This window comes from Pseudonaja textilis, chromosome 5 (assembly GCF_049901715.1).
Source record: "Pseudonaja textilis isolate UNSWEBS1 chromosome 5, rPseTex1.2, whole genome shotgun sequence".
NCBI lineage: Eukaryota > Metazoa > Chordata > Lepidosauria > Squamata > Elapidae > Pseudonaja > Pseudonaja textilis.
The window spans coordinates 2,244,024-2,256,685 of NC_141994.1; the positions used below are offsets into that span (position 1 = coordinate 2,244,024).

Genomic DNA, 12,662 nt, shown 5'->3' on the forward strand with positions numbered 1-12,662 from the left:
TGTCAGCTTATTTCTTATGTGCCTGACATGCTTCCTCCAGTGCCTTACAGGCAACTGGCCAAGTGTTCTACAGTTGGGCTATCCATTCTGCTAAGGAGGGTATATTTGGCTTTTCTTGAGGCAGCTCTGGCATAGCTGCAAAGTCCTGACTGGAGGCCACCTTAAATGGCGGTGAACCCTGTGCTACTGTGCTCAGAATTGTTACAGTATATGCTGCCTCTGCAAAAGGCAAAAGGTCAGCCCAATTGTCCTGTTGGTAATCTGTTGCACCTGAGGTACTGCTCCAAACAAATGGGTTTTGGGAAAAGGTTTGTCAAAATGATTAAGGCAATACGTTATAAACAAATAGCAAAAATAGTGATAAATGGCGATATGACTGTTAATATCGAAAAAGGAACTAGGCAGTGATGCCCTTTGTCACCACTGTTATTTGTATTGACTTTAGAAGTGTTAAATAGAAATATTAGAAGAAATAAGGAAATTAGGGCCTGGAGATTAAAAAAAGGAGGAATACAAATTGTAGGCATTTACAGATGATCTGGTTTTTATACTAGAAGAACCATTAGAAACAGGACCTAAATTGATACAAAAAATAGAAGAATATGGGGACGTCACAAGATTGAAAATAAATAAGGAGAAAATTAAGATATTAGTGAAGAAGTAAAACTGAGAAACATTCCTGAGAAGCAAAAAAAGAATTGGTTAGACTAGATAGATCACAAAGAAAGTTAAATACTTGAGGATCCAATTAATAGCAAGATGTGGGGCACTTAAAGAAGATAATTATTATAGATTAAAACAACAAATTAAGATAGACCTGGAAAAATGGGAACATTTACAACTATCATTGATAGGGAGAATAGTGACAATTAAAATGAACACATTAACCAAGAGTATTATACTTATTCCAAGCAATTCCAATAAAGTTGGGAAAAATACTTTGATGATCTAAAGAAAATAATATTGAAATACATATGGCAAGGGAAGAAAGCAAGGATTAAACTTAAACTTTTATAGGCTACAAGAATGAGAGGAGGATTTGGGCTACCCAATTGGGAATTATATTATCAGGCCGTGGTATTGATGCGAATGAAAGAATGGATTGTATTAAGAAATAAAAGGCTTTTAACATTGGAAGGACATGGGTTGACATGTTTTTTTTATGGTATAGGAAAACTAAGATAACATGCTTACTTTTTAAAGATTTTTCTCTGTGTGATAGTTCACTGCTTTTAAAAGTCTAAGAGTCTTTTTTCCTGGATTTTCCTTTTTCCTTTTTTCCTTTAAAGTTAGGGTCTAAATAGGAAGAAATCTTCTCACCCAGCTCCAATCACTGTTCAATTACACCGCTCCTGCACATTTCTTTGTTTCCTTGGCTGTCCCAGCTTTGTGGCAGCCATGATGGCTGCATCTTCTCCTTGTCGAGGGAGAGGAAAGAAGCCCCGAGTCCAGCTGCTCTTCCCAAACTACAGGGGGCCCCTCTTTTCTTCACCACCCCTATAGGGTGGCTTGAAGTCCTTTCAGAGCCCTCCAACAGGGAGAACTCGGCATGGCAGCGCGGAGACCCGTTCCTTTTTTTGTCAAGTTTTTTTTTATTTTATATTGCTTATACATATCAATGTGTGAACAGTATGGGTACCATACATCTGGATACAGATAAATATAATGTTATTACATTTCATTATCATTGTTTCATGTTGTTTAAACATATCTAATACTACCACCATTCAATTTCTAAACCTCCCTTATGATTACATATATCTTGTTATATTAAAATATGTATATTGTTGTTCCCCTCTTATTTCTATTTCTAGTGTTTCTCGTTTTTCCCATTAATTCATTTAAACATAAATAATATTTCTCTTCCCCGTTATTTATTATCCTGTCTTATATTTCATCTTTTAAAAATTACTCATTTTTTTACCACTTTCAATATCCCAAATATCCACAACCACTAATCAATCCAAATATTAACAGTATTTAATCTTTAACCTCATGTGATGTTTTGTCAAATAGTATTAGTAGTCCCAATCCAAATTAATCCACTGTTTTCTCCAATCTTTTGAGTCCTCAGTCCAATTTCGATAGTATTTCGATAGTATTTAATTATTAACAATTTAGCTCAATTTTAAAATCTTCAAAAGGGGGATGAAACTCACTCAGTAATTCAAAATATCCAAATCACCTTCTGAGATAAAATCAAGGTCAAACCGCTTTCCAGGTTTTATTTACTTTCTTCTATTATGTGTGTTAGACATTCCTGAACTTTCACTACAAGATCTCAGGCTGTAGTGCTCTTCTTCTTTCAGTAGATGGCATTACTTCCAAGTTCCAGCATTAAACAGTATGTCAAAAACAGCTGATTTTCCAATAGATCCAGGGGGTTTAAGAATACAAATAAAAAAGACAGTTCCTCGGTTGTTCATCTATTTTCCAGGTTTTCTATATTTTAAAGCTTCCTTTAAGCATTCTTGAATGAATGAATTCTTTACTGACCAAGTGTGATTAGACACACGAGGAATTTGTCTTTCTTTCACCTCTTAAAATAGCTTTGGTTTTTAAGTGGGAATTTCCAGTGTTTCAAAGGTGCTAGTTCACTGCTATTTGTAAAAATAGTTGTGAACCTCTCTCTTCCTAGATATTCTTTTGGGGTTAAAATTTGAATAAAAATAATTCTTCTCACCCAGTTCACATGCTGTTCACCAAGGACTGCTCCTATACTATGCTTAAATGGTCATCATCTCTACCAGCTTTGTGGTAGCCATCTTAGATTGCCTCTTCTCCTTGCCATGGCATAGAGGAGAAAAAGCCCTTGGGTCGACGGGAGGTTTGCTATCTCTCCTGCGACCTCACAGAGTGACCCTCCTTAGCTTCGCCACCCCTACAGGGCGGATTTGGCTCCTTTTGGAGCCCACAAACAGGGAGAAAACCAGCACAGGAATGGAGATTACTGTTCTCTGTGACTGGTACTGCTCGGAGGCTCCACTCCTTCTCCAGAGACCCATTTCTCATGTCCAACAGTGCTGCGACATCACCCGGAAGTCAGCCAGTGGATCCTTGAACTATTGGCGAAGGACTGCCATAAAGTGGTCATAGTTCTGTAGTTGGGGGGCATTGACATTGTCCTGTCTTTGGCTCCATAGATTTAGAGAAAAGTGGAAGAAGGCGGACCCTCCTCGCTGACGGACCATAGATCGCGACTCTTTGTGACTATGGTCCGTGCTCTTTTGTTGGAGAGCCCCGATCATTACGATTAGGGGCTGAAGCTGCCTTGGAGGGGCGGTGGAGTAAGGGGAAGCTGCAAGCCAGGTTGAGGGGAGCTGCATCTCCCCCGCTGGGCTTGGTCTTTTTCCCCCTGAAGACGACTGCAGTGGTGGTTTAAAATGGCCACCCCAAAGAAGAGGATTCAGCTGGATTAAGATTTCTGCAGGAGGGAAGAAAGAGGTGGATAACATCTGAACCAGGACAACTGGGCAATACAACTAAACAAAAATATCCCGGGATTAAGGTAACATGGAATTTTTAAGAAAAGAAAAGTGAGCGGCAAAATTTCAAAGGGACAGGAAAAAAAAAAGAAAATATTTTTGATAGCTAAGCGGGGCTTCGAACTGGGAAAGGAAGAAGCCGGAACTAAAGATTTAACTAAATTGGACTAAAACATTTTGGGAATAAACAGGCATAAAATAACGGTGGATTTAAGATTGTCAAAAAATAATAATAAAAAAGTTTACAAATTGGAGACTGTACTGTACTGGAATATTGAGATTCGAAAAACCCTAAATAAAAAAATAGGGGAAAAAGGTGAAGACTTTGTATAATGGAGAGTGCCACCTTTTGACAAAAACTTGAGCTCAAACAAAAAAGCATCCTGTTTCTGAATGAACTTGTGTGGATATAACATTAAAGAAAGATTGAACCAAGTAAGAATCATAGAAAGTGAAAGCAGAACCAGAATAAAGAAAAAAGCAAGGAAAGACTGACTGTGGGATTGATTGATGTTTTTGGTATAGACCCTGGGCTTTAGAACTTTAGAAAATTTAAAGAAGAAAGAAGGAAAGTAAAAGTTGTTTTTTTTTGTGTGGACTTTAACGATCATAAAATACAAGAGTGTGTAATGATGATATCTCTTTGGGAATTAAGAATGGAACTTAAAAATATGAGAGAATTACTACAGGAAAGAGGCGAATCACTGCTCTGTGTTAGAAAAAATGGAAATGGCGATTGAAGAACAAGAAGACAGAGCTTCAGAGGAGGAGGAGTCGACTCAAGGAGAAGACATATTAAATAGACAATTAACACAAAGAACACCACAAAGAAGTGGGGAAAGAAGGAAGGTTAAAAAGTTGAGATTTAAGAAGGCAATCAAAAGGGGGAAAGGCAGAAAGACCCAGCAGAAAAGGGGAAAGGAGGATATTAAGAAAGAGAGGGATATAAACTGGAATGAGAAAAGATACGGGGGAAAAGAAGGGGAGGAGAAGCAGTAAGAAACAGGTGCATGAAATAAAGAAATACGGAAATAGTAAAATGTTGAAAAGAAATGGTTTGTTCAGAGATAATGGTTGATGAATTAAAAAGGGGATTCTGCAGGGTGACAAGGGATAATAAGAATATTTCTGCAATTTAAAATATTTAGAAAATAGGGTAATATAGATACTGAAAACTCTTATAAAAAATCAAGGGGGGAAAATATGTTGAGGGAATCCAAATGAAAAGATGTAATGATTATTACTGTAACTTCTTAAAAATAATGGTTTATTGGGAATCAAGATGAGGGAATAAAGGTATATTTTAATCATTGAGGTGTCACACTCAAAGCAGTAAAAGCGGGGAAACCTATACTTGTTTCTTTTTCTTTAGTGTTAAAATTTGTATTAATCTAGAATTTATAAAAAGAATGTGTAATGGAAAGGGAATATGACAGACTAAAGAACCAACTAAATTAATAAGTTAATATAGACTATTAAAAGCAAGGAGAGACATTGGTAACCTTTTTATTATTATCATCATCATCATTATTATTAGGCAAACACATATTATTTATCTTTATTTTTAAAATAAATATTAAAGGATTATATTTGAAATAATTGAAATGAAACAAAAAGATGTTTCGATTGAGATTAATGAAAGAGGCTAGAATTAATGTGTTTGTTTCTCTCCTTACTGAAAACTTGGAATGGAAAAGGTAACAATAGAATTAAGTATGCATATATGAATGTGTAATTGCTGTCATATTTGTATGTAAAGGTGATGACCTGGAAATATGTTATCCACTAAAAGAGATTTTTGTTTTTAATGTGAAAAACTGAATATAATTTGTTTAAAAAAAAAGATTTAGAGAAAAGTACTTTTACTGGGAACAAACTGAAAGCAAATAGTTTCAAGCAAGTTATGAGGGAAAATGCGTGAGCACATCAACTTCAAATACAGTATACAGCCCAATCCCCTGGTAGCTAGGCAACTGCATACCAGAGCCAAACGTGGAGATAACAGCAGTTGCAAAGCTGCAATGTAATCTTCTCCCTATTCCCTCCCATCTCTCATATACAAAGAAATCTATTTAAGGCTCTAGAAAAAGCAAATGACAATTATTATATCTGGAGTACCATTAATACATTTATTTAATTATAATTTATTTTTCAACCATAAAATGGACAAAGTGTAGTCTGGTCTATTCAATAGTAACGAAAATGATAAAAAGTAACTTTAAAAAAATTAAAATTTACCAGTATAAAATACCGGTAATAATATCAATATTGCCTGAAATACAAGGAAACAAGCAATGTATCTATATAAACTTTAATTAAGAACCTTGCAACGTAAACCAGATGATACAGTATATAACGAGTCGCGCCAACAACTGTTGGTTGTTTACTGAGTATTTCAGTAAAATTTGTACAGCTGCACAGAACAATGAAAATCTGGGATTAGTTCATTAGTCTGAGCGATGATATCTCACTCAAATGTATTGCAACTTAAATTAAATACATATGCTTTGATTTTTCAAATGTTAATCCATGCAAAAATATCTACTTTTGATATTTTTATCATGTGTTAGAAACTGACAGGCATGCATTTTGGCAAAAAAGAAAGAAAGAAAAAAACATGAACTTAGGTTATATAAAATATGAGATACTTTGCATAAAAGTAAACCAAATCAAAATATATAGAAAGACATTAGTTTCTTATGCATGAAGGTATTTTAGTTTCATTAAATAAGTATATAATTATGAATAACATTTATGCATCTTCTAACATTCAGTTAGAAAGAAATTATCCTTTGACCTACTGTTTAAAAAAGTTTCAAACTAACAAAAGTTAAAGAGTTATTGGTATTTTGCATGAAGAATCTAGATTTTTAAAATGTAAATATATGATACAAGGTCATACATATTAAAGAATGAGTGTAAAGTACTGACAAATCTGTTCTTGCATCACATGGATGGTATCATTATGGGCATCTACAATATCCGTTCTAAAAAGTTAAATTCTATTTCTAAAGCAGCTAGCAAGGTTCTGCTAATAAAATATGACTCCAAGCTTATAATTCTGGAAGCATCAGACATTTGCACTATTACTTGAGCCAATGATTCAGTATAACTTGAGCAGTTTTTTAATTCATACCAAATTCTCAATAGTTTCTAAAAGAATTAAGTATACCTTTAAAAAAAAATTAAATACCGCGTAGAAACATTCAGAACAAAGGCATTCTTTATCTTTTGTGGGAACCATAAATTTGAAAACTTATTTAAAGGAAACAGAATAATTGAGCTCTATTTTTGAATTGTAATGTATTAGGATAATTAAATAGGGAAAATTGGATTCGGACATTACAACTCTTATTTATAACTCTAGGAATTAAAACAATGTTAATTCATTGGAAAATACAAATCGTTTTCCTCCAGGTTGGCCTTCATTAAAGGAAGGCAATAAGTCTCTTAGAGGAAAACAATCCTTTCAGATAGATTTTGTTAACTGATAATTTGTTTTCTTTTTACTGCATATGTCTTTGTTATTGCAGCATTTGCTTTGATTTTAGACACTGTTTAAATACTATATTCATATCAATATTTATGCAACCGGGATTAATAAAAATAACGTGTCTGTAATATTAAAATCTAAATTACGTAATTTGATTTACTCAAATGTGGCAATTACATTTAGATAAAATACTAAAAGTAAATTTGTTTATATAGCTATTAAGATCATTTACAGCAAAATAAACTTCTTTGTGACTGAGATAAATCTCACTTGATTTGCATTATTTAAAACAATATGTTGAGTTAAATTCCCATTATATAATTTAGGTACTGGAATCTTTTGCTGTTAATAATGGATCCAGAAATAAAGTCTTTTACTCCTTAACTTGCATTTTAGCGTTTTCAATCCATTTATTCACTTCAAGTACAAAAGCTGTAAAATGAGTGCAATGCTTTTGCTTTGACCGTATCTTTAAAAACCTGAAAAGTCATAACTGTCAGGGGCCATTAAAAAAAATGCAGTACACAAAACGGATAGGATAGTACGGACAGACGTAGTTGCTTCTACATATACCACATATAATCATTTTTTCAATCTCTATTATGTTTTTCACAATTTATTATGAAAATTAAAGCACCTATGTGTGGTGATTTTATTTTTACCATACAGCTTACATTATTAGATTTAACACTACACTGTAACTTGCCCCATTTGACTGAATCATGCAACTGTTGCAGATCAGCAGAAGTGTTTCATAAGGCATAACATTGAACATGTTAAAAAGTGTTCCTCAAACTTTCAAAACTTGAGTTTCTTGATGAAGGAGTTTCTGGGTGTCTCAGTCCTTGAAGTTCCATAGTTGTTAGGAAGATAATATACTCGGAAGTGTAATTTATTTGGCTTAGGAAAATGCCTCAAGAAATTGAAGAAAAGAGGATTTCTTTTAGGTTCAGTCCTTTGCACTAAACTGAGGACATGTTCAGGTACATTCAGAATTCCCAAAAGATAAGGATACCAAGGGCAGGCAACAATAAACCAATACAGCTAGGTAATAGTCCCGCAGCAGCTCCTGGAAAATCAAACAGGTTTGCATTTTATACAAAAGATTGAAGATTAAGCAAGGCTACAAGTAAAACAGATGTTCTAAAGATTCTTCCCAAATTGTATTCTATAATAATCAGATTTTGTCTAATTATTTGCTAAACCTTGTCCTATTTTAAATATTACATCCATGTTTCTCCTCATTAAGAGTTATTATTTTGCCTCGGTGTGATTTCAAATTACACTTTACTCCTGACAACTACACAGACAAGCTCCTGCAGTTTATTTTTCGTGACAACATTTTTGGGAAGTGGGTTTGCCATTGCCTTCTTTCTAAGGCTCGGAAGAGTGACTGTCCCAGGATCAATATCAGTAATGAACTATCAATATCAAATTGTCAGTTTTGGATTTTCTTTTTCCTGAATGATAATATCAGTAGCAGAACATTGCCAAAATTTAAATCTAACCAATATTAATCTAACCATTAATAATCTGAAAGATCCTCAGCTCCTCAGTAGAATGTGGACCCCTATCACACATGGGGGCTCATTATCCAGCATTTATTTTATAATCACTTATTTTATAATCTGTTCACATAGTTTTCTCAGTAAAACAAGTTTATCCCACGTAATATGAAATGATGCCTGTTTTATGGCCCCTAAAGTGATCATCCATGTCCAATACCTTCTATATTGCTGCCCAATATGTGTGCCTACTTCTTTTAGCTAGAATCACCTTCACACCTTGTGGGACTTGGTTTCTGGCTTCACTCCCAATATTCTTTGTTCATCCCTTCCAGGAACAGCCCCACAATAAGGAAGAATAGTAAAATTTGGGGAAGGGACTTGGTGAAAAATTGCTAATTGGCTTCTCTCAAGCACTAAAATGTATATTTATGCTATATTAACGGTTTGAATACCAGAAAACCAAATAATTTTTGTCAGACAATGTTTTGAAAATAAATGACTACTGTACATATTTATTTATATTTCATATTTTTGACCAACTATCTCCATCGGATATAAAAGAGACCAGGTAACACATTGATAACAGAGTTAACATTTAAACCTTAAACTTAGCTAAATATTAAAATATTTGAAGTATAGAAAAAAAATATTGTATTTCATACAGTTTCAATTTTTAATAGACATACCTGGAATTTTTACGTGAGCTACTTCTCCATCTCCTCCTTCACTGTGGACCCGAACTTCAACAACGTACTGTCCTTTAATAGGTGCGGGAACTTCTATATAATGGTTACCCGTCTTAAAGAGTGTACCATTAAATTGACCATCTGGTCTATAGAGCACCTTTTAGAGAATAATAAAAAAAAATATCATGGCAAGGTAAGTTCATAAACATCATCTAACAAATTAATACTCCAAGTCATTATTTTTAAAAAATCAAGGCAAAATATTTATAAATACTGTCTTGAATCAATATGATTTCCCATTTTGAAAAGCTTCCACCCCCTTTTTAAGATTTAGTGAGAGAACATTAGCAAAATATATTTTAAGTAATCTGTATATTTAAATTTTCTGTTGCTTCTATGGCGTATGGTCTACCAGATCAAGTAGTAATGGGCAAAGAGACAAGCTCTACCAGAAAATCCAATCATTAATTTATATGATCACTGGGAATAGGAAACAATAGTATTAAAGACAAACATTGTTAGCCAATTACTGTTATGAGAAGTAAACAGCAACACTTCCACAATTCATGTGATGATTTATGGAAGCAATCATGCCCTGTCTTCTTTATGGTTCATTCTTTTTCTGTGCTCTGTAGACCATTGTTCCTAATTTTCCTTCTTGCTGAAATGAAGGAAGTACCAAAAAGATTTCTTCAGCCATCACTGCTTAGACATTTACAAGGGATGATTACAAGCCATCACTGCTTAGACATTTACAAGTTGGCAACTTTAAGACCTGTGGACTTCAACTCCCAGAATTCCCCAGCTAGCACCCTTGGCCTATACTGATCTCCAATCTGCTTCCTTCTTTCCACCACTGAAAAGAAGTGACATGCATGTCATCATACAGTAGATGAATCACATGAGAGCATAATAGATACTAATACAAAAGTTGACTGGCACACTTACTAATGTAAGAGAATAAGAACTCATAGGTCTGTTTCTCTGCCTTACAGCTATTTTTATATCTCATGTTAGAAGATAATTTCTAAGAATTAGCTGAATTATCAGTATAATAGATTTTGAGAGAAATTTCATAACATTCCTGTATTCACTGGAACCAAATTTGTTTGCGTTTTATATCCTTTCTTAAATGTCTCTTCCTTTTAAATAGCAATTTACTTTATAACATACAATTCATATAGGACAACAAAACAGCCAACATTACCTAGTTATGCCAAAAGACTTAAATATCAATCTTACTTTATATCCTTTCACAGTAGATTCATTGGACTGTGACTTAACATGTTCCCACGTGATGATGTACTTTGAACCAGATCTTACAGCATTGATAATTCTTGGTTGCTGCCTTGGAGCTAAAATAGAATAAAACTGGTTTATTCTAACCAGTACAATTAAATTTTATAAACATTATTCTCTCAGTCATACACATTTGTTTATTTATGTCCCCAAGTAAAATTCACCAATGGTATCATCTACTATTTACTTCCCATTCTGATTTATACAATTATCCATAGCTTTCTCTTGCTTAAAAATTGTCACTAAATCTTATGCAGCTACTGCCCAGCATTTACAGACCACACAGTGATCTGTAGCAAAATTATTCAGTGACAAGCAAAACTATGCAGCCATGTTACAGGATCTAACAACTTCACACCAGAGGTCTATGTATCTACCAATATGCACAATTTACTAGCAATGACTGAGTACATTTAGACAAACTGGCAACTCCACATGAAAAAATTAATTTAAGGTAGTTAAAACATTACAATATCCACAAACCAAAAATGGAATATTTCAAGCTCCCAGACATTGAGCTCATCCTTGAGTAAGGAGTTTTAAGATAAATTGTGTTGTCTGATGAAATCTACAGATATAAGTCTCTTTTTATTCTATGTCCATCTGATCTTATCTTTACATCTCCACCTCCTACTTTAGATGCTTACGTGCTTTTTCTGTAACAAAATCCAAAGGATAAGTGTAAGGTCCAATGCCAGCTGCATTGAAAGCTGCCACTTTTGTATAGTATTTTGTATAAGGCTTCAGGTTTTCTAACATTACTGAAAAATTCTGACTGCTCACTTGCACTCTACTTGCAGCTATTTCTTTTTCACTGCTGGACCAGTAACTGATCTGTAAAAATGACAAAAGAAAAGTCAAATATAAAAGGAAATATATATTTGAAATAATTACTCCTAATTATTTCAAAAGCAATGGAAATTTATATTTAAAAACATACCACATTTCAGAACTAACTCAGCAGGAGAAACAGAGAAATTGAGATTCTCACGCCCCACGGGTCCCTCAGGACAGCAAGACTCTTGATTCCATTGAGTTGAATCAAAAGAACTTTTACTGAGAGACTGTGGTTTCAGTAAAGTCAGGTGTAATCTGAAAAAGCCCACGCAAAGTACAAAGCAATTTTTTCATCCTGAAACCTGATTCCCCTGGCCAGTCTACTGGCAGCCAATGTGATGCCACAAGGTTGTTTTAAGAACTCTGAGGTGCTAGGCAGATAACTGTTCACTCTCAGCCCATGACAGCCTTGAAACCAGACTGGAACCAGCTGGGAGGAAATCTCCTCTGTCTTTGAAGACAACCCCGCTTCCTAATTCACAAGCGGTTACAGCAAAAGCAAAACCTTGCGAAAAATGCCAACAAGCCATCCTTCCCTCCCGCCACCCCCACCCTGCTTCCAACAAGAATGGCAGGACATGATGTTGATATGACACAGTCATCCAGGTCATGGCTGTTGCCAAAGGTGCTGTTCAAAAAACAACTGGATTTTCTTGTTCTTTTCCTTGAAAACATTTTGCTTCTTATCCAAGAACCTTCTCGACTTTAGAACTGAAGAAACGGATGAGAAACAAAACATTTTCAAGGAAAAAAAAACCCAATAAAGTCCATTTGCCTTTTAGGTAGCATTTTGGGGTCATAGAAACTGGTAGGACATTTTTTTTTTTCTGGAATATTTCCTCCCAGCAACTCCACTATTTAGATTGAATCCTTTTGGAGGAATCACTTTAGAGGAGTCACTACAACCTTGGTATAGGGGTGCGCATCAGAGGTGGGCTGCACTTACATTCACAACTGATTCGTTAATGTCTGCTTTTACTGTAGTAGGACTCAGAATGGTTTTGTACTAATCAGGGGTGAGATTCTACCAGTTTGCACCGAGTGGCTAGAACCGGTTGTTAACATTCTAAGCAGTTCAACGAACCGGTTGTTAGAAGAAATTACTGGCCTAATCCTGTAAGGAAGGCAGGAAGGAAACATTCTGCTGTTGCTTACAGAAACTGCCTCTCTGTTAACCCTTATTACATTCTTGGCAGGACTAGACTTCCTGTCTCAGGAACTTCTCTGGAGTTTTTTTTCCCCTTCCTTTGCTGGTACTTTGCTTGTGTGGAGTGACCATTTAAAGTTACAATGGCACTGAACAAAGTGACATAGGACCATGTTTCAAACTTACGACTGTTGCAGCATTCCCACA

At 34.8% G+C, this 12,662-nt stretch overlaps 1 protein-coding gene across 4 annotated transcripts in view; it reads right to left on the reverse strand.

The window, feature by feature from the left end:
- Positions 1–5,780: 5,780 nt before the first annotated feature.
- The window catches only part of CNTN1 (contactin 1), a 178,782-nt gene continuing 171,900 nt past the window's right edge, over positions 5,781–12,662 (reverse strand). For all 4 annotated transcript variants that reach the window (XM_087933954.1, XM_087933955.1, XM_087933953.1 and 1 more), the window contains exons 22-25: positions 11,119–11,305; positions 10,415–10,527; positions 9,173–9,329; positions 5,781–8,047 (exon numbers count right to left, since the gene is read on the reverse strand). In XM_087933954.1, the coding sequence (XP_087790080.1) occupies positions 7,968–8,047; positions 9,173–9,329; positions 10,415–10,527; positions 11,119–11,305 (537 nt within the window). In that variant the 3' untranslated portion in view covers positions 5,781–7,967. The remainder of the gene's footprint in view (positions 8,048–9,172; positions 9,330–10,414; positions 10,528–11,118; positions 11,306–12,662) is intronic.